General features: G+C 35.6%; 2 protein-coding genes across 6 annotated transcripts in view; both read right to left on the reverse strand.

Moving 5' to 3' along the window:
• The window catches only part of LOC101204332 (protein ILITYHIA), a 52,748-nt gene extending 47,997 nt beyond the window's left edge, over nt 1-4,751 (reverse strand). Inside the window, exon 1 of the mRNA XM_004152761.3 lies at nt 4,470-4,751. Within this exon, the coding sequence (XP_004152809.1) occupies nt 4,470-4,584 (115 nt within the window). The 5' untranslated portion in view covers nt 4,585-4,751. The remainder of the gene's footprint in view (nt 1-4,469) is intronic.
• A 7,647-nt stretch (nt 4,752-12,398) lies between these two features.
• LOC101204095 (ribonuclease E/G-like protein, chloroplastic) lies at nt 12,399-21,723 on the reverse strand. 5 transcript variants are annotated; one of them, XM_004152760.3, is made up of 14 exons: nt 21,559-21,722; nt 20,028-20,128; nt 18,550-18,707; nt 17,926-18,163; nt 16,742-17,838; nt 16,303-16,620; nt 16,137-16,178; nt 15,148-15,272; nt 14,691-14,838; nt 14,207-14,279; nt 13,508-13,620; nt 13,175-13,294; nt 12,871-13,026; nt 12,399-12,783 (listed from the first exon to the last, which is right to left on the reverse strand). In XM_004152760.3, exons 1-14 carry the CDS (start codon nt 21,666-21,668, stop codon nt 12,604-12,606), a joined length of 2,979 nt encoding a protein of 992 aa, XP_004152808.1. In that variant the 5' UTR covers nt 21,669-21,722; the 3' UTR covers nt 12,399-12,603. The 5 variants fall into 5 exon arrangements, with proteins under 5 accessions (XP_004152808.1, XP_011649023.1, XP_031736871.1 ...); XM_031881009.1 differs by having other exon boundaries at nt 12,664-12,797; nt 21,559-21,723; XM_011650721.2 differs by lacking the exons at nt 20,028-20,128; nt 21,559-21,722 and having other exon boundaries at nt 18,532-18,669.
• Between the last annotated feature and the right edge of the window lie 295 nt (nt 21,724-22,018).

Here is a 22,018-nt window from a genome sequence, read left to right on the forward strand (position 1 = left end):
ACAATCTAGTGGTTTTGGTTTTAGATTGTTTGTCTGTTTGTTCGTGACTTTGTATATTTCATCACATCAATGAGATATCATTTCTCGCCCAAAAATAATGAAGATAACAATAATGGAATGTACTAATGAGATGTCCGGGTGCACCTACCGATCTTATCTCTCTCTCTCTCCCCTATTTCTTGGCTTCCCTATTATTCTCATTGTATAGCTCTCTTGTACATTGAGTTAATTAATAATAAAGAAGTTTGTCTCCTTTTCAAAGAAAAAATTTGCGTTACATGGACAAACATGGGGAAAATAGCCCGACGGAATTCTAAAAGGGACACAAATAAAATACCACCATTGGATCCAAATGCTACAATAAAAAAAATCAAATGTAATTGGAAATAAGTCATTTAAAATGTGGAACACCTTCAGCAGCAAATGAGTTTCTTATAAAAAGAAAGTCAAACTACAATTTCAATCTTGAACTTTCAAGTTTGAGTCAAAGAGGTCCCGCTTTCAATTTTGTGTTAAATAGGTTCCTAAACTCTTAAAAAGGAAAAAAGTCTAAGAAGCCTCTAAACATGCAAGTCCTTGAAGTTCAAGTCTAATAGGCCCTTGACCCATTTGAAATTTTTAAACTCGTGAACGGACACAAAATTGAAAATTGAATATTCTATTGGACACAAAATTCAATCCTTTTTAGAGTGAGAAAATGAACTGATTTTGAAAAAAGATAAGAAAAAATTAAGAGAAAGATAAAAAGACTAGTGCTCTTAGAAACTGAATATTTATTGAGAAAAATGCAAGATACAAAGGATACAAAAAATAAAGAAGCTCACAAAAAAGGGGGAGCTAAACAACTAATTATAGGAAGGGCATTAAATCCAACAAATAAAACCCACAGGAAATCACATAAAGATTTAATCATCGAACTCCAGACAAACATAAAACCTAATAAGGAACAAAACATTGATAAAATACATCTCTTTCCCTTGAATGATTCCATTGTTTCCCTCACAGCAAAGACCCCACAAAATTGACCAAACCCTAGTCTACCACAAAAAAAACTTTTTTTCTTGGAAGGAACTGTAAAAAATTTGGACTATGACCCTATTAGTCTACGGTCTTATAGAATAGATTTGTTGCCTTCAACCAGTCATATGTCCTATATCGATCGCTTTATGCTTTCGCCATTTCCGTCTTCAATTTCTTTCATCATTCTTCAAAATATTTTCAAAGCGTCTACTATGACTTTCTCTGCTTGTTTATCCATGGCATTGGGAGTACAAAAAAGGTGTGAAATCTATTTCAAATCGGTACTACACAGACAGTCATTGTCAACCTATCTAAGGTTCTTGGCATTTCTCATTTGTTCTGCAAAACTCTTACTTCCCTAACCCTAGAATAGATTCCAAGCCCATGTCTTACTTAAAATTATTAAAATTCAATGACCTATTAGACATAAGATTCAAAGTTCAATGACTTTACTTTTTAATGTCAAATTTTCAAAAGATAACTAGTAAAAAACTCTCCCCTCGCCCAAAAAATTCAACTCCTCCCAGCCATAAGCCATAATCAATCATCAACCTTTAGTGTTCTCCACCCTCTTGTTAATCGAACATTTGGTTCAAGTCCATTATAGCTCCTTGACCTCCTTCATCACACCTGTTCCCAATTGTTTGTCCCCCATTAATTTATTCCGGGTCTATTGCTTTTCAACCGCTCATCTACCCCACAATCATTTGAGTCTATCGAGTTTGGTACATGATTTAGAGTTGAAATACAGAACTTGTTCTCTTCTGGAAGCTCCCCAACATTTTCCCTCTCCTCTCTAAGCCCTCAACTTCCCTCTGTCCAGCCTCAGATTACCACCTCTACTTTTGACTGCCAATCCTCCTCATCAATTCCATCACTAAAAACTAGAGTTGGATTTTTTTCTTTTTGTTCAGCTTTTGCTCTCTTATTTTTGCCTCTGTTCTCCACATTGTCTGTTCATTTCAGAACCTTTTGCCTTCATGGACATGAAAAGTTGATTCATTTGGAATATTTTCTTCAATATTTGCAGTGAAATGATATGTTTTTTGTGTAAGAAACGGGATGTAATTAACACATTTCACTTTCAGTTTCTCTACTTCGCTGGTTTAAATGTGCAATGGTACTGCAAAATCCAGTTCATTCCTTCATAAGAAATTAAGGATGATTTCAAAGTAGATCGTTTATCTAAATCCATATCATATTTTGGTTGACATTTGAAATGTTCTGTTACGCATATGCCTTCCTCAAGGGAAAGAAAGATCGTGCAAGTTCCAAGTGAGACTGATAAAGAAAAGGATCAAAGGTCTCAGAGATATGGTAAACGATTTCCAACTTTTGAGAACAAGATACAATAGGAGTATGAAATTTCTCTTCAGCAAAAGGTATGTAAGAAATTCTCAAGATGGGGAGTTGATTACTCACAAGAAAACTAGAAGAAGTTGTGGCAACCAAGCATAATTCAATGTTATTTCTAGAACCGTAACTTGTCAAACCTAACAACAAAAGTTCGATACACTGAGGCTTTTTTTTTGTAGGGTAAGGAAGTGGTGGAATTTGAATTTAACTATTTTATGGTGGTATCTCCATTTTAAAAAGAAAAGGAAGTAGTGGAACTGAAATTTAATCCCATTTTGGTGGTATCTCAGATGCTTGTGCACTACTCTTGGAAGGAAGTTCAAAATTTTTAAGAAGATTATTTTCAGCCCAAAGATTTTGTTAATCCTTTTTTATAGAAACTACTTTCATTGAGAAAAGATGAAAGAATACAAGGGCCACCAAAAGACAATATGTATCCTGAGCTTTCCCAACAACACAAAGAACATGAAGGGGGAAAGAAGGCAGCTCAAGAGAAATATTGTATAGAACTCAAGGTCACAAATGTACAACATATAGAACAAGTCTTGTTCAAGAAAGGTCGTGAGCTCAAGAAAAATATCTTTCCAGGAATCCGAAGATGTGCCTTTAACCTCTTTAAACAGCCATTTAAAAGAATGGGGATAGTGCTTACTAGCAATAATCCGTCCCATAAAGATTCAGACTCAAAGTCAAAACACCAAAGCCATTTAGCCAGTAAAATTTTGTTGTGTACCGTTTGATTTTCAAGCTGAATCCCCCCCTTTTTGACCTCCCAGCCCACCAAATGAAAACCTCTCCCTTCGTCTACCCCCTCCCAAAGGAAATCTCTCATAAGCTTTTCCAAATTCTTACATACCGAACTAGAGCCTTGAAAGAGGGAAAGATAATAAAGGGGATGCCACACGACACCGATTTATTTTCTGGATAAGATCCACCAGACACCAATTTAGCAAAAGTAAGTAGGCTAAAGTGATTAACAAGGAGAATACTAGTTGGTGTCAGAAGATGAAATTGAAGTGGATAAAAGAGGACTGCAATTTTGCTTTTTTCCATCCAATGGCTAGTGGTAGAAGAAACAAGATTTGAATAGGCCCCTTGATCAAGGCCAATGAGGAGCGAACTCATATCGATAAGGAGGTTTCATCGGTTTTTTTGGACTTACTAAGCCATGTGGTTATCCCTAGGCCATTTGTGCAAGGCATTGAATGGTGCCCCATCTCATCCAGAGAAGGTGAGGAGTTGGAGGTCCCATTGACTGTGGAGGAAGTTAGGAACATGGTTTTTGGGAGTGATACAAATAATTTTCCCCGTCCCGAGGGTTTTTCCATGGCATTTTTCCAATATAACTGGAATATTCTAAAGAGGGACTTGGAAAATGTTTTCAAAGAATTTTTTGAAAGAAGCATTTCGAATCTCTCCCTTGAAGAAACATCCGTGTGTCTTATACCACAAAAGAAAGGTGCTAAGCAGGACAAGGAGTTCAGGGAAAAGTTTCTTCTCCAAAACTGGGAGACTGACTCTCATTAATCCTAATCCTAATTAATGAAGAAAAACTAATCCTAAGCCTGAATAATTAAGGAAACTAATCCTAGTCCTGGTCAATGAAGGATTTGAGCAAGATACTCCATTTTACACTAATCCTACTACAGCAAGAAGAGCTGTCACTTCGAGTGTGTTTTTCCTCCCTGGATAATTTACAAAAAGTAAAATTTATTTAACCATGAAAAATACTAAACTAAGTACTAACAGAGATGGTGGAATGCGGATTATAGTGCAAGGTAAATACACGGCTACAGAAAGCATGGCTTTTTTACCGAAAACATATAGACATACACACTTACAAATAAAGATAAACCCAACAAAAGAACTTAAAATCACATAAAAAAAAAAAAACAAAACAAAATTCCAGGGGATATATCCCAACATGAACGCTAAAGCATAAGGAAATGCTCGTACTCCAGAAGAAAATAGAGTGCGAAACCCAGAACCAAAATCCAACAAAATGTTGACAATGATTGAATTACACCCAAGCATCGATATTCCAAAAAAAAAAAAATAATAATAATAAGTGAGTGAAAAAAAACCAAGCTAACCAGAATTCTTGAAAATAGCAGGGATTTGGTTTAGGAAGATCCGGATCCGCTTCTTGGTGGATGGAGTGGATACCAACCCAGAAATTGAGTTGAGAAGGTCCAATGAATCCGCCATTGGTAGAAACGAATATCTTCCGATTGGGAATTCGTGGCCTCAAATAAGTAAGTTGAAAATGGTGAGACGAAGAGTGTGATGCTGCTGCATATAACAATAGCTTTTCAGAGGTTTCAACCTTAGTTTTAGGGTTTTAGGAACAACAAGAAGAATAAATGGACACTCAAATTCTTTAAATACAATTTTTTTTTTCTTTCTTTTTAACTTCCAATTTATATATGTTTTGCCCGTAATAAAATTAAACATCATTCAGTTTTCTTCTACTTTTTCTCTTTTCCTCTATCATCAATACTTCTCCACATTTTTATTTTAAGTATCTTTTTCATGTATTTGGAAAATGGTACATTATGAAAAATAGTTTATAGTATATTTAAAAAAAATGAACTTTCACTCTTCATAGGTTCCCCTCTCATTTATCCTCCAACTTCTTGTCTTTGTTTATCTCTTAGTTTAGACAAGCTCTTGTATATTGATTTTTGCCTCAATTGAAAAGGGCTCAATTCATGTAAGGAGTTTTGTTTTATGTTTGGTTGCTTGTAGCTTATTCAGTTAAATTCTACTAACTTTCAAATGTGGAGGTTTATGTTCTAAATGTGTGGTTTGTACAATGTGAACAAATTATTTATTTACATAAATAAAATGGACGCTTGCAAAAATAACAAACAAAAATTTATGATAATAGGGTCCATGTCACTACATTTTCTAAATTGCAAAAGTAGCAAGTTTAAAAGCTAATAACTCTCTTGTAGCTGTCTGATAGTCCTCTAATAGTAGTCTAATATCATTAATTACTTGTCATATTTGTCATTTGCAAAAAAAAATGTGTCATTTGCTTTTTTTTTTTTTAATGTTTCTGTTATCTAACCTAAAGAGTTTATAGTATATGAATAAGGTTAGGTGTCATATCCTAGTAGAAATGTGGATACGATCCACTTTATTAAGGTCACAAATGATGTAATCCAAACCGTTCACCTAGATACATGCTTGTGTGTGTGTTTCAGTTAACCCACGGTGCCAAGTACTTGGTTGTGTGAGGGTTTGTTGTGACGTGCAAGTTAACTTATGACTTAAGGAAGCAACCACATACACAATTAATTTTGTGAGATAAGTCATTGGTCATGATCATGTAGGCGAAGTACTCACTATATACCTCTTTATCGCTTAATTCTTAAGTCCTCGTATAATACAAGTTTTCCTACTGTTTGCCCAAGTATATGTGAAGCAATGGGTTTATCTAGGTGATCTAGAGTCGAACACAGGGAGTTGTTATCAAAGCTTTAGTTATAGAGTTTACTCATCATTCAGGCGATATAAATGAATTAATTAAATAATATATCAACGGATCAAAACTATCTACGTATGTACGCCTATAGAATCTGTAAATGGGGATAGATGGATACGAAGTGGAGATGTGAATTAACTTGTGTGTGGGAAGGAGATGAAGAAATGTCTATGCATTATTAGGCGATTAAGCAATGCGATATTACTAGCTTAACCAATTTATGACTAATGTGAGCTTCTCTTGAAGTCTTTAGACGCCACACTTGTTCACCTCTCGGGATGCAAACGACTAAGTTTGATTAGACGGGGTATATTTAGAAGAACTCACCTATAATACTTATAGAACTTCAGGATTAAGGACAACAACCTCTCAACACCTAATATCTACACTTGTTCTCCTTCGAGACACAAATGATGGAAATTTATCTCGCAAGGGGGGTTTGTCTCCAAACTCCTTCTTGTGCACATTAGCCTTATCCTTGCTACTTGCCCTCTCGGGTAGTTGGCGATTGACGATGGGCAGTCGATGAACATAGCTCAACTAACGCGATAAGAATTATATGTTGGTCTTCCTATCAAGAACTTATCACAACTCTAAACTACTAAAAACACATTAACAAATGGAAAGTTAAGAAATGATGGATTGAAAAGGTATAAACATGTAATATATTAACGAGTGTAGACCTTAAGCCATTGTACAATATGAACATCATATATTACAAAGAAATATTAAAAAAATGGAGAGAAAAGAGAAGGGAAAATGTTACAAGTTAAGAGAATGGAAAACGGAATCTTCACCACTCATACATTAAACTCTCACTTACAGTATGATTAGAGAAGAAGAATAAGAAAACATTTACAGACGGTGGGAAGATTAATCCTTTAATTTCCATCGTTCTCTCTAGGGTTCAGTCGGTCTATTCAGACATCTAGGTCATCTTTGCCCATTCAGGCTCTTCATAGGCCCCCCATAGGCCCTCTTCTTCTTGGTAGAGACGAAGTTCTTTTATAGGCATCTTTTTTTCGAGAAATTTCTATTATTTTGATCATGTCAATCCTGGTACCAGCCTTGTCACGTTACATCAACTTCAACTACCATCCTTGTCGTCTAGTGAATCTTCCTCACATGATGATGTAGTTCCTTGCATAGAGGTGTTAATCACCAAACGATTTCCCATCACATAGCTTTGTGTGAGATGTCCTCTGTGATTCACTAGTTCCTTCCTTTCTAATCATCCTACGTTAAGACATGAAAATCATGTAAAACATGCATAATGTTTATGTAAGATGTATTTCTAAATACTTGTGAATTTACAATATAAGTTATGCGTTTTGATCATCTTCTTATGTGTTTTGGCCTCATTATCCCTTTAGACACATCAGGTTCATTACCGTTACATAAACAATTAATTGCTTAAACCTAAAGTTTTGTTTATAAAATTGTTTTGTTTCCGTAGATGACCTCTAACCTACTACTTGCACTTCGAGGAGACGGGAGCACTCGAGGAATCTGGATGAAATGATATGTTGCACAACATGGGAAGATCCCCATATATCGATCACTCCAGGATAGGATAAGCCGATCTCGCCACACGTCATTCACTTCAGTTGTACCATCAAGGTGGTAACATGATACTTTTTCAGTTCGCTTTCTTAAGTGGACTGACATTACACCAAAGTATATCAATCTTATAAATGACGCTTTTGTTGGAATTTATGTCCTAAACCTCGTAATTTGTAATCATATTCTATTCAATAAAGTCATTGTTGATACTATAATCTTAAAGCCAATAAACTAAGGACCCGAGGCTATTATTGTGTAAACTTGAACTTTATGTGTAGAGGCATAAATGTGGATCAAGTTTAAGTATATAGCCTAAATAGTCTATAGTATACGAATACGGTTCGGTACCTTATTCGGAGAACACTATGGATGTGGTCCGCTTTGTAGTTAGTACAAACGATATGATCCTGAATCGTTCATGTAGAGACATGGAAGTGGGGGCATCCTATGTAAAGAGTTTACATAAGACTATAACTATGAAATAGTCACTTTTAAGTTATAACACCATTAACTTTGTAAAACATACTATTTTGTTTATAAATATCCAATATAACTTAATTTTAATCCAAAGCTAACTAATGAATTTCTGTTCAAATGGAATTATCCTTAGATCTGCATAGGTGAGGGCAACTCAATGGTGTTGGCCCAATAAACCTCCCATTTTAGGGTTAAGATCGGGTGGATAGCTGGGGACATAGGGTGCAAGACAGAATTCACTCATATCCACACTAGGGTTAGCAAATAGGTTGTTCCCTTAAGAATTGAATTCAGGTCTTGAACAAGGGGTCTCACCCTCTCATTGGCGCGAGAGGAATTTGGTTTATAGGTTAGACCTAAAATCAATTGTTCAATAGTGGATCAATGGGACCTACGGAACAAAATGTAGTCTCGGGGGTAAAACGGTACTTTGACCCAATTGAGGTTACGAACAACCTTGTGAAAGATTAACTTACTTATCATGGTTATATCACATAGACACAAATATATCTATAGTAAGGGAACTGCAACTATATATGAGACTTTAGTGGAATGATCTGTTAGTTAACGAAAGTTGATTATCTCGGTCTAAAGAGTTTATCCAGTTAATCTTGGATCTTTGGAGCTCATGATCTATAGGTCCATTAGGTTCCTCTACTAGTTGACAAGAAATCAACTTATAACATTATGGTGGAATAATTTGAATTGTTCGAATTAGGTCAAGAGAGAGAAATCGATGAATATATTTGATATAGCCATTGGTTATAAGTTTAAGATAGAGCCTCATGTTTAAATGTGAATTAAATATTAAAAATATGAATAAGGATTCATATTCGAAAGCTCGAAATTGATGGAAAAGGTCTAAGATGTAAAAAGTCAAAATGTTTACTTTTAACTTTGATCGACTTTATATTCAAGTATGATTTGAATTTTGGAAAAATGAATACAGATTCATACTCGAGATATTGAAATTAGTCAAGACAGATAAAATGGTAAAAATTAAAAATGTTGAGTTTTGACTTTTTAAATGTCAAATTACCATATTACCCTTAGAAGCACATTGCATGTAACTAACAAATGACTTCATGCATGTGAGACACCTACTTGGTGATATTCCAAGTATGGAGAGTGAAAACTCACTACTTGCAAATTTTGCATGTAGTTTGCTTATAAATGGATTGCAAATGAAAGTTTAGTAGTTGTTTTGGTTGAAATTAATTTTGTAATTTGGAATTGCAAAATCAAACCAAAATTCATTTTCTCTCCACAAGTTCTCAAAGTCAAGTTCATCATCCTAAATTCATCTCTCCCTCTATTTTCTCCATCATTCAAGTCCCACAACTCGGTTCCAAGTCTGAAGAATAGTGGGTAAACTCTAGTGGTAGTCTCAGCTTCAAGATCGTGAGGTGATTGCGAAGAGTTGTTGAGGAGATTACAAAAAGAGAAAAACATAAAATGTGAGTTTTTCTTTTAACTCTATCTTTGTTTATATTAGGGTTATTATGCATGTTGATCACTAAATTTTGTTTAGTTGCAATTAGAGTAAAATCCGATCTTTATTTGGTTGCGCATGTCTATTGTTTTCATTAGCTTTACAGATAGAATCCTAATCTGTGTGTACTTTTCTTTTATAGCAATGATCCATGTTGGGTTTCACAAATCCAGTACTTAACTCGATTCGTTGAGCATTAAATGCTCACGCATCTAGCAGTTCTTCTTCTACATCCCATGAGCGAGAGATGCACACTAGAGAGGTTACCGAGCTAAAAGCTCGTCTTCAGGAAGTAGAAGAAGAAAGTATTTGGAGGCACGAAGAAAGTGCTCGATAGATGGAAGAAGTTAAGAAGATGATTGAAGAACTCACTCAGGGAACGGGAGGATCTTGATTTCTTCATTGATGTACGTAATTTTCAACTTTTACGTTTTTTAATCTCTTATTGGAGTGATATATATTTAAACTTAATTTTGTTGCATTGTAGGTTTGAAGGCATGGGGGGACTGCATCCGCACAACTTAGATTATGTTTTTAGTTTTTAGTTTAGCATATTCATGTACTTTTTCAAACTACAAATGTGTACATTTTTTATATTTAAATTGCTTTTGATATAAATTTGATTTGATATTTTATTAATTTACGTTACACGTTTTTTTCGTTTTAAAATTTGAATCAATTTAAATTGAATTCAATCTCAATAACAACAAAAAAACTTATAAAATTATAAAAAAGGTTTTCCCGACGCAACAAAAGCATCGAGAATGGACGCCTCTACAATGCAACGCCATTCCTCATTATGCTAATGTCGCGTCAGCCGTCCATATAAGCTGGCTACACAATGGTGTCGTCAATACCATAATGGCGACGCATTGATCCAACATCGACAAAACACTTCTGTCGATGCTCTAACCTGACGTCAACATTAGCTTATTGTCGATGTGTTGACCTTGTCGATGAATCATGTGTCGCCCAAAACCCTATGTCAACATCGTCTCGTTTGAGCGTTGACATTATCTTTTACAATGTGCCACTCATGACACGCGTGCTGACGTGCGTTTCTACATGGGCATAGACATTGCTGACGCATTTTGGACTTTTAACGATTCATGTCTGCGTCTACATAACTCATACTTCTTGTAATTGTACCACTTCTTTAAAAAACATATTAGCATTATAAACAACATCTGATGTTTTTCTACAAGGTAAGAAGTGAGACATTTTGCTAAAACGATCAACTATAACAAGGACAAAATCATAACCCCTTTGAGTTTTTGAAAGGCCTAGGATAAAATCCATGGACAAGTCTTCCCAAATGCCTTCGAAAATAGGTAAAGGTGTATACCGCCCTATATTATGTTGTTGTCCTTTGATAGTTTGGCACGTAATAGTGCTTGACAGTCTTTGAAACGTTTTGATGAAGTTAAGACCAATAAAACCTATCACTCAATGTTGGTAAGTTTTGTCTATGAAGAAATGTCCATTGTTATCAAACTCTTTAATCAAAGTGTCACAAAGAGATATTCTAGGGATGCAAAGAAGATTATTCTTGAAAAGAAAATTGTTAGTTAAATGGATGTCATTACAATTGACATGATCAACACAAAAAGACCAATGGCCAAAATTAGAGTCGTCTTTATAAAGAGTGGGTAAGGAATCAAATACAACTACTTGAATTTTTAGAATACTAAGTAGGTTAGATTTCCTACTAAGGACATCTGCTACCACATTGGTATTGCTGGCCTTATGTCGATCTTAGAGAAAATTTTTGCTCCTTCAAGTTGATCAAAGAGATCGGACATTCCGAGAATGGAAAAACATTATCTAATTGTAATTTTGTTGATGGCACGACCGTCCACACAAATTCTCCACTAACTTGTTCCGATAGAAACTCATACTCTTTTAGGCTTATTCTATAGAACCTAGAATGAGATCGATGTTGTGTTGGATATCCCGACGTGGGAATTCTTCTAGCAAACTTTGTATAACTTCATGTTACTAACATTCCACTATTTTGTATAATTTCATCAATGGTGTTGTGTATGAATCTCTTTTTGACTATGTGCTAGTGATTCCACTATTATTAATGAATAATAATTATTAGTGAGCAGTAATGAAATAATTCTTTTGTATTCATAGAGATTGGAGACATAATTCGCATGGATATGGTAAGTCTCGTTTGGTCTGCTTTAATGGTAGTCTTTACATTTTCTCTTTCTCTCGCAGTATGGAAAAGAAGTAGACTCTAATAGTATTGCTAATTGAAAAATAAAATTGTATTGTTTTTAGTTTATTTTATAGATCGTTCTAGAAAAAAAGATAAGATAGTACCTTGGGGTAGCAACTCACATATTATGTGCTTACCCCTTCTTTTATTTATTTATTATTATTATTTTGAAAATAAGATCGTTCTAGAAAAAAAGATAAGATAGTACCTCAGGGTAGCAACTCACATATTATGTGCTTACCCCTTCTTTTATTTATTTATTATCATTGTTTTAGTTATTTTCAAAATATGACTTTTTTTTCTTGTTTTAGGGAACTAGTTTTGTTTCATGCATCAGATGTTAAATAATGATAAGGTTTGCTAATTTTTTTCAAAATTCAAAGATATAAAGTTTCCATGGAATCGAACTTTTGTATCATCTTTCAACAGCTCAATCAATTACTTCTTTTTAATGCTAAAAAAAGATTAGTAGCCTATCGATTATTTGATTTCAGATTCATTGCAATCAACATGAACTATGAAGCAAAGAAATAGAATTGGACAACTATGTATATTGGATTAATATTACATATGTATAATTGATATGTATACATAAGTAGAAAGATATATATTACATATTCGTCTTTATTCAAATGGATCAATATTCAACCTCTATCTATAAATCTAGATGGTATGGTAGAAAGATTCATATATTTCTTTCTATCATACTATCAGATCTCATAAAATACGTCTACTGTAGAATACTGATAATTCTAGTTCGTTAAGACGCAAAATTTTAATGCTTTTCAATTTTCTTATCTTCAATCATTGATATGAACTAAAACGTCAAGGTTAATTCAAATTAATCACTTTGACTGATCGTTTTAAAAGTTTGTCAATCTGAATATGCAATTGCACGTAGTCTAGCATAATGACAAATAAAAAGACCTTTGAGCTTGGCTTACAAAATTTTGGGCTGTAAAAACTAGTCTCGTCTTTTTATCTCCTAGTCCCTTTCCACTTTTTAACTGGAAAGAGGGTAACTTTCTTGCCAGAGTTGTTACTTCTGCCCTCTAATGGTTGTAACAAAGAAATCGGCGCTTGATTTTCACTTCTGCTCAACTTATCGTCTGCAAAATATTTCACCTCAAATGAACCTCTTGTGAATCCTCTAGCTACCTGAATGATTCCAACTTCAAATTTCAGAAAGTTTTACAAGGAACTACGAGTCTGTTTGATTAGAAATGTATTTTTCACAATATATACCTTCAAAATGATCCAAACTTTGAGGGAACTACTCAAGACTGCAAGTCTCGTCCTTTTTCCCGAAGTTAAGTATTCACACATGTGATGATCGACTCTTAAGACGAACTTTGGCCAGGATTTTGGATTGTCAGGATCTGGTTTCTGCTTCAATGTTGCCTGACCACAATGTAAAAGAGGGGTAATGTCACTCACATGTGTAAGCCGTATAAGAAATAGAAATGCAATAGTGGCGCAAACCAAGTTTGTATATCTAGAGATTTGGCACTGTTATTTATGTTGATGATAACTAAATGTAAAATCTTACAAGCTGTCGACAGATTTCCTGCTCGATTTTTGAAAAGGAGGTTTCCAGAGCTTCAACTCTTCCAGTAGCATGACAACAAGCACACGGCTCACTGATCATAAATGTTACACTTGGCCGAACCTGTACTCGAAACACTGTAACTTTAAGATCTCAATGTGTTGAGTCTATGGACAAAAATGAAGCATATACTTCTGAAACTTAGATATGTATGACAAACAAGATGTAGACCCATACTATTTTCAAGGGCTTGGAGAGCTCCATGTTATTCGGCAATTACCTTCACTATTTTCAGGGAAAGAAAATGTTGAATTAAGGAAAGTTTAGGATAGATACCCTCTTTCTTGTAATTTCCATGAGTCCATGTCTGGATAACTCAGAAACTTTCACTATTGACCTGTCTCTCTCAACAGCTTTCTTTACTTCTTCATAGACTAACCTCTTATTCGCTGAAACAAAAGAATCCCATGTCATTAATCATAAAGATACAGACATAAAAATGACCATTTTCGATGCCTACAATAGCAGCAACAAAAATGAAGAAATTCTTCTTAACAATAACGCAATTTCCTTGATTAAAGATAAAGGAGACAAAACAAGAGAGTTACATGCAAGTTCAACAAGCTTCTCTCTTTCTCCTTTTGAGCACATTGTTCCAGTGAAAGAGCAACACAGATAGGTCCAGTCGATTGTATTGGGATAGATCTTAAACAAGTATTTTAGTCCATTTCAAAAATTAATTACAGATTTCAAGCTACTATATAATCAACCCGCAGTATCTAGATTTGCTTTATATACAATCTATTCTATTTTCTGCAAGTCGGATGACATGCACATCCTGTTACTTCACTTCAGTACAACAAGTTAAATACACATAGGACCAGAAAGATTGGGGATAGAGAAAACCAAGTGAAACATAATTTGAGTTACACAAAATGTCTACTCAACATACTTTGGAGATATGAAAAATTATACAGGTGTGAACAGCATGAAGGTAGGGGGAGAGACCGAGAGATACAGGAAAATTAAACTTACATTCGTCTTCCATGTCAATGAAATCTACTACTATTATTCCACCTATATCTCTCAATCGTAATTCCCTTGCTATCTGAAAATATTTGTTGTCAATCAGATATTTAAAATTGCTGCTAGTTGCGAAAGTAGATAACATAATCATACTTCAATACAACAAACTTAATAAGTAATGATGAATACAAACAAATTAGATAATTTTCAAGCAAGCAACCGCAACAGCTTCAAAAAAGTAGTTATGCTCAAATATCAACACAAAAAACGCAGAGGGTATACAGTGCCCTTCCCTCGTGCAATATAATTGTAATACACACCTACCTACATAGCTTAGCAGAATGCAAAGTCTAGGATATAGGAGAAAAGAGAGATTCCAACAGAGAACTTTTGTATAATGTGAATCATGATATGCATTTTGATTGCACAAGAAATAAATCAAATCAACTCGGACAAAAAACTCGGCCATATGTAAAAATATCACCCAACATACCTGTCTTGCAGCAGCAAGGTTGACCTCTAGAATAGCGTTCTCCTGAGAAGATGCTTGACCAAATACCCCATGTCCTCCATTCACATCAATGGAAACTAGAGCCTCAGTTTGTTCAATTATTAAAGAACCTCCATTCACAAGTGGAACCCTGTGAACAAATAGACTTGGCTAAAACATAAAAAGAACACTAACAACGAAATTTCACTGGACTGAATTCATTTTATATTTATTCAGGGCCAGGAGTATTGATGCCATTCATAATCCATAAATGATCAGACTACAGCTTGCATTGTCGACAGTTGGTACCCTACATGGAAGATGTCCATTAATCAACATGGACAGAAGACTGGGGGGCTAAAGTAGACTAGTCAGTATTCGATTGCATAGCTAAAGTAGACTAGTCAGTATTCGATTGCATACATTAACTGACTACATAAACAAGGCTTACAAAACTCACCTTTTGCTGATAATACTATTGATCTCTTCTTCAATATTAAATTTGTCAAAAAGGGGTATTCTTCCATGGAATAACTCCACTCGGTCACAAAGGTCAGGAGCAATTTCCTGAAGGTAATTAGTGACCTGGAAAAACAATGCAGGTTCACACACTTAGGAACACTGGCAGCATGAAAAATGTCACACGTTTGATAAACATTCAGATGCAGTCCATCTACAATTTATTATTAACAATAGTTGATCGTTTTTTAGTGTGAATGGTCATGACTTGAGATAATTAAAGATTGGACTAAGGGAAACTCAGAGTTCTAAAATCCTTTTAGGTAGAAAACCCAAATAAGAATCTAGTTTCACCTACTTCAACAGATGGAATGCTGGCCCCCCATTACACAGGTGTACAAGAGGAAGGGTAGAAAAGGGATTTCCCCCTAGACAAAAGGGTAGTTAGAGGAGTCAGTTGTCCTAGAAGCCACGTGGCATTGGGGGGGGGGGGGGGAGGTAGAATATATGAAGGTATTTTGTGCTAGGGTTGGTTATCTTGGTGATTGTGTTTTTTTGTGGGTGAACACTATTTCATTGGGAGAGGGTAGCCCTCTTATTTGGCTGGGTTCTAGTGAATCTATGTGTTGTGGCTTCATTAATATATATCTATCCATCTTTCTCCAATCATTCCTTGGTTTATTCCTTGTGCTGGGTGTGTGCTGGTTATTAGTATTTGTGCAGGTGACCGTGAAACCTAACATTGAAGAAAGAACAAATCACTACACAAGTTTATCTTATCTCACTAAATATTACATCCAGAAGGCTGAAGTAAATTATTTGCAAAAAATTATGAAGTGGAAATGTTTGAGAGAGGGAAGAAATATTTGTTGTTCTAGCTTCCAAAGAATACAAACCCCTAACAGGGCCTACAATACTATTCTCGTGCATGTTCACACAGAGATATCTATTTTTTTAAATCCATCACCTAGTGATGAAATCAAAATGTACCTCGTGATATGTCCTTGGAGAGTCAACTACCATTCTTTTAACCTGAAAATCGAGTGAAAAAAAGCAGAGCAGGAATGTTGATCAACAGGTATAAATCTTGGAATTAAAGTAATGACACAACATAGACAAGAACTGAAGAAAGGATAATAATAAATTATACAAGCACCTTATCATTAAAATAATCTTGCACAACTGACAGTGTTTGACCCATGGCCCTATGGAGAATAACTGGAACTGCTCCCTCAACACCTTCATCTGCTGCTAGAGCAGCTGATTTTGCATTTTCTGTTATAGTTTTCCAAGTTGAAATTAGACCATCCAAATCTTTTTGTAATTCTTCTAAAGAATGACCAGCAGCAACTGTTCTTACGGTCAAACCAAAACCTTGAGGCTGTAAGGTTTTAGCTATAACCCTTAAGCGTGTACGCTCGACACCAGAAATTTTCTTTGAGATGCCGATTCTATCACAACGAGTTAACAATATCTGCAAGCCATGTAACTTGTATCAGAGAACACCTAGACAAATGTTACATATGATGATGAGTTGAGGGGAACAATTACTAAAATATAGTTAATGCATGAAGCATAAACCTTGAGGAACCTACCCAAAATCTGCTTCTTAGTCGTGGGTAAGCAGTCAGCATAGGACTTTTAGTCCCTAGCCCCTCTTTGACAACCTGAACTATTATTTTGGTGCCTTTCCGAACTTGGAGCCACTTATTTTCATCAGTCACTATCTGCTTAGAATCCTTTCCATATTGGAGAAAAGATAATTGAGAATCACTAGAATAACTTGCAGTAGCTGAATAACTGATGCTAGCATGGCCCTCTAAATGATGTGCCTTATCATCTATGCAGTCTTCAAAGTCAGCATCTAAATCACCATCATCATCTACTATGCTGCCATTCACATTTTCTCTAACCTCCAAAACATCAAAGCCATCTTCAACTTCATTGTCCTCGTGGTCATCAAGCACAGACAGCATCGAAGTATTTTGAATCTCAATATCTGCAACACCATCATTTTTTGGAATACTCAATATACTTTCACCTAGTGATGTCAGTTGTCCTTGTATGGAGCAATCATTGATCACTTGTTTGTTTACCCTTTGACAAAAAGGAGGAAATATGAAAGGTTCCCTGTTTTGCTTGATGTCCATTAGCGACGGTCTAGAGTTTCCAATATTTACAAATGCACCACCCATGTGAGGAACAAGTTTTGAGACGACCCCTAAATACACACTATCACACTGCACATTGCTTTTAACCGGTTCCAAAAGCAGCTCTACCAATTTTCCTTCTTCCAATACAGCAATCCGCTGCATGGTGCATATTGACGAATTAATCAGTATGATGGTAGAAATAGGGTCCTTCAACATTGTATCAGCCCCTGATGTAGGCAACAGATTTGCTGCATCTTCCAATAGTGGATCTCGAGTTTCTAATACTGTTGCCTCTTCTTTTATACTGACATCATTTTTCAGCAGATCAGGCTCCAACACATTCTTGGGCAGATAAAAAGAGAGGGGTAACCATGGTTCCTCAACAGGTTGATGTCTATGAAAATCTGAACTTTGACTGGTAGAATCCATCAGTTCCTCATGATCAGAGTACAATTTATCATATATCATGGTACCATTCAAATTTACATAGGGCTCAATAGAATCACTCTCAAGACATTCTTCTTCAATTTTACGTTCATCTGTCAAATCAATGGAAGCACCTAAGTGTTTAGAGGCATTTTAAGAAAGGAAGTTGCTCGAAGATGAAAATCAAAATGAGATATTACCCTCTGCTGGAAGAGATTTCAGTGGTAGTTCCTCTATCCATGAATCCCATGTGAAAACTGAAGGGGGTGTGACAGCAAACCTCATCCATGAATCCCTCACCGTTATATGTTTATCATGATTAACAGTTTGAGGCAGGGATAGAGAAAACTCAGGTCCAGTTCTCCAAATGATGTCTGATGAAGGCAATGCTTCGTCCTTGATAAAATAATTGTACTTGAAATTTATGCCACAAGTTATCTGCCAATGATGTAAAGTGGGGCCTTTGAAATGAAAATAAACAACGATAAAGAATGAACTAAGCACTCCATTTACCTATTCACTCTTATGTAAGAATAAAATCGAACATTTGATATTATTAAGTTGCAGAAAGCATTGTTCACAATTACAAAAAGACTGTATATCGTGTTATGTATTTTTGTTTTTTAGCAAATTGATCAATAATCCAAAAATACGTCGTAAGACCTTAAATGGTATTGACAACAGTCATTATATGCTTCACTACTCGACATGAAGTGTAAGAAGCATAGATAAATTGATAGCCAAAGAGAATGATGTGAAGATATTTACAGCTCAGGGAAAAAACCTCCACATAACATACAACGAACCGTGGCTTATGTCATCACCTTGGCTTCAGCTTTCCATAAGTTAGCATGATGCGTAGGAGACATTTGAATCGCCATATTTGGTTCCCAGGAGCCTAATGTGATAGGGTCCCCAGTTAGATAAAGAAGTTGATCAACTTCCAAATCAGCTTCAATAGTCCAAACTACTTTGCATACTCCTTCAGAAACAATTCATGTTCTGTCAGCATTTCTAATTAATAGGAAAGTAGACACATGATAGGAGAGCAAGAATGTTATATTTATGATAAGATATAGGAAGTGTACATCCAACACATTACATGAGGCATGGTCCTCGGTCCTGAAGTGGTTAATATCAAATTTGCACTCTTAGCTACTAGATGACTGCCAATAGCAACCTAATTATATCCCAATTCACCTAAAAAGAACATGTAAGCTACGTTGAAACTTTACATTCATATTCAACTGTATGACCCTTTTCTACTGTTGGAGCAATGGATATGAGGAAAATTTTCAAGCTTCAAAAAAACTAAAACCCACAAGCACCTGCTTGCACATCATTCGCATTATATTGCAATCAGAATACCATCATTCACATTTCAGAACATCTATGCAAATTGCAAATAAGATAAGAACTCCTAGAAATAAAATTGAATTTGATATGCTGATTGGAGTCTGCAATTTCAGTCTTCAACACTTCAGCAACCATGGCTGAAGTTTCTCCCTTCACCACTCGACTCTTCAACCACGATCCAACCAGAATTTTAACGTTTCTTTATGCTAAGAATGTAGAGATCATTTTCCAAGTATCCTCTGAAGTTTGTTGTTGCTTTTCCACTTGGATACTTAATTGCCTACACTTTTAGCTGTTCATCTACTCGGAATTCAGAAAACTCTCGATCCATTGGGCATCTATGTGTTCCTCCATCCTCCTCCGTGCCATTTTCCCATTATGTTGCTCTGATATCAATATGATAGGTATTGAAGAAGATAACAAGATTCTTATTGCATAGTATAATAATGCCCTAAGTCAAGATACAATGCCCAGCCTCACATAGAAGCTAAGGCCTTCCTCTCCCTCACAAGAAGATTCTACAAACTCAAAATGATAAGTAATCCCACTGAACCCCCCCCCCCCCCCCCCCCCCCCCCCCCCGTTGCCGCCTTCTATGCTCCCACCTTTTCTCTAACTAACATTGGGGCCCGTTCTTCAACTATTAGATGTTGAAGCTATAATTCCCATTACATAAACTGTTCCCATCTTCCCATCTTACCCATCCTATGATATTTCAGTAAGATTGGTGACCTAACACGAACTTTTTTCAGTCATTAAGAAATTACTTTAGAAACAGAAAACACAATCAATGCTATGTGTCATCTTTACTTCGTCATACGAGTGGCAAAATTTGCACTACGACTTCCAGAAATGTAAAAATTTTCAAGCAAAATCTGACCATCAACTTCTGTGTGTGTGAAAATTTAAAAATAGAATAAAATAATCAACAACAGCAACTAGTTACCTTTTATTGTCGACATTACAGGTGATCCTCCAACATAATTATTCTGCCCTGTGCAGAGACGGAACATCATCTTTCCAAGGGTCATATGCAGGTGTATGCACCTGCTTTTACATTGTAGGTCTTAGAGAGGAAGCGTGACCTAAATTTTGGAGTAGCCAAAAAGTACTTTTCACACACTTCATAGTTTATCTTTTGACCAAATCCAAAAGTGATTCTTAAATACAATTTAAATTATTTAATGAGAACTTTTGAAAGTACTCTTGACCTAAAATACTAACCTTAAAGTGTACACTTAAAAGCCATTTCAAACCCACTCAAAGAGACAGGAGAAAGTTTAAAAGTCCTACAATCATGCAAGAAAATGATCTACATTCATGAAAGTACAATGACTGAGAATTCAATACAGTAGGTCTTAAACTACAAACTTGTCAAATTCATGCATATATTCAATGGATAGTTGACACCAACATGTAGTCAGTTATCCATGAAAACCAACCTGCTTCACAAAACAATCTTGAAGTACAATTAACCAATAAATACTTCTCTTCTGGAATGACATACAATAAGGATTAAAGCAGCTATTTAACACAAATAACCCATTAACATCAAAACAAGTCCGTACAAAGAAAACCCATCAGAACATTGAACTTATACAGACCAAAAACCAAAATGTTAACCAATGTCTGCTTGTATTTAACTCATCAATCAGAGTTTTGAATTTTGTAAAATACATACTAATGGAGTCTTGATTTTGTGCTAGGTTGCAAGTGAGAGTTTTAGTTTAAAGATTTTTGGTGCATTTTTCTTATGGAATCTTTCTTTAACATCAATCCAAATGGCTCTTGCTGAATCGGCGGCAAACAAGATGCTTGCTGAGATGGGCTTGGACACGGAGTCTAGTATCCAGGAAATGACAATATTGTTGTTTCTAACCCAGGCTGGGAAAAGGTCACTAGTTGGGCGGGTAATGGATCCGTCAATGAATCCAATCTTGTTCTTCACTGAGAGGCTAATGATTATCGCTAGGCTTCAAGAAACATAGTTTTCTTCAGTCAGCTGTTCTGTGACTAACACTAAATTTGTGTTATCATTATGGGGTAGAAAATAGGGGTTTAGATATCCTTGATTCTGATAAAGGGAGGTTTAGGGAGAGGTATCAGACTGAATTGGGGTGGGATTTTCTTGGGTTTCCGACGTGGTCTGTGGGGGGTTGTCATGATGGTTATGGGTTTGGCGGAAGATGGTGGAGATGGTGAAATGGTGAAATGGTGAAATGGTGAAGGGAATTATGATGGCCGAAGGAAGAAGAATTAAGGAGGAAAGGTATTGCTCTGATACCATATTGAAGAGAATTGAGAAGATCAGGAGTGATATTTGTAATGCTATTTACGATGGTTGTTGCAACTGTAAAGTAAACTGATTGTAACAGATTAAGAACAGAGTATAACTAACAACTAACAGTAACATTCTTACTTCGAATAAAACTCAAACGCACAACGAAGAACGCGGGATGCCTTAATTGAAAACTTACGGAGATGGAGATAGAAACTTGTGGGCGCATGGTGGCCAAGGGTGAGAGAGATGGAAGCGGCGGTGCAATACGAGATGGTGAGACGACGAACAAGCTTCAGGAACACCCATGAAGCGAGGTTGATGATGAAGCTCCCAAGGGAGCTCTAGAATTTCGGATAAAGAAGTGAGATTTTTTTCTTTTATAATTTCATTTAGGCGCACACACACGAGTGCACATCATTTCTTAAAAGAAAAAAAATCAATACAAAACACCTAACTTAAGACTTAAAACCTTATTTAGTGTCATTCTACTCTCCTTTCGTTTCATTTCTCTCCGTCCATTCTTTCTTATTTCGTTCATCTCATTCAAGTTTTTCGGTGAATGCATATTTGTTTTATATTATTAGTTTTGTTTATGAAATTGTGAATTATAGTATGCCGATGAATTTTTTCGATTAAGAAAATTTAGAGTGAATGAA

This window comes from Cucumis sativus, chromosome 2 (genome assembly GCF_000004075.3).
Source record: "Cucumis sativus cultivar 9930 chromosome 2, Cucumber_9930_V3, whole genome shotgun sequence".
NCBI classification, from domain to species: domain Eukaryota; kingdom Viridiplantae; phylum Streptophyta; class Magnoliopsida; order Cucurbitales; family Cucurbitaceae; genus Cucumis; species Cucumis sativus.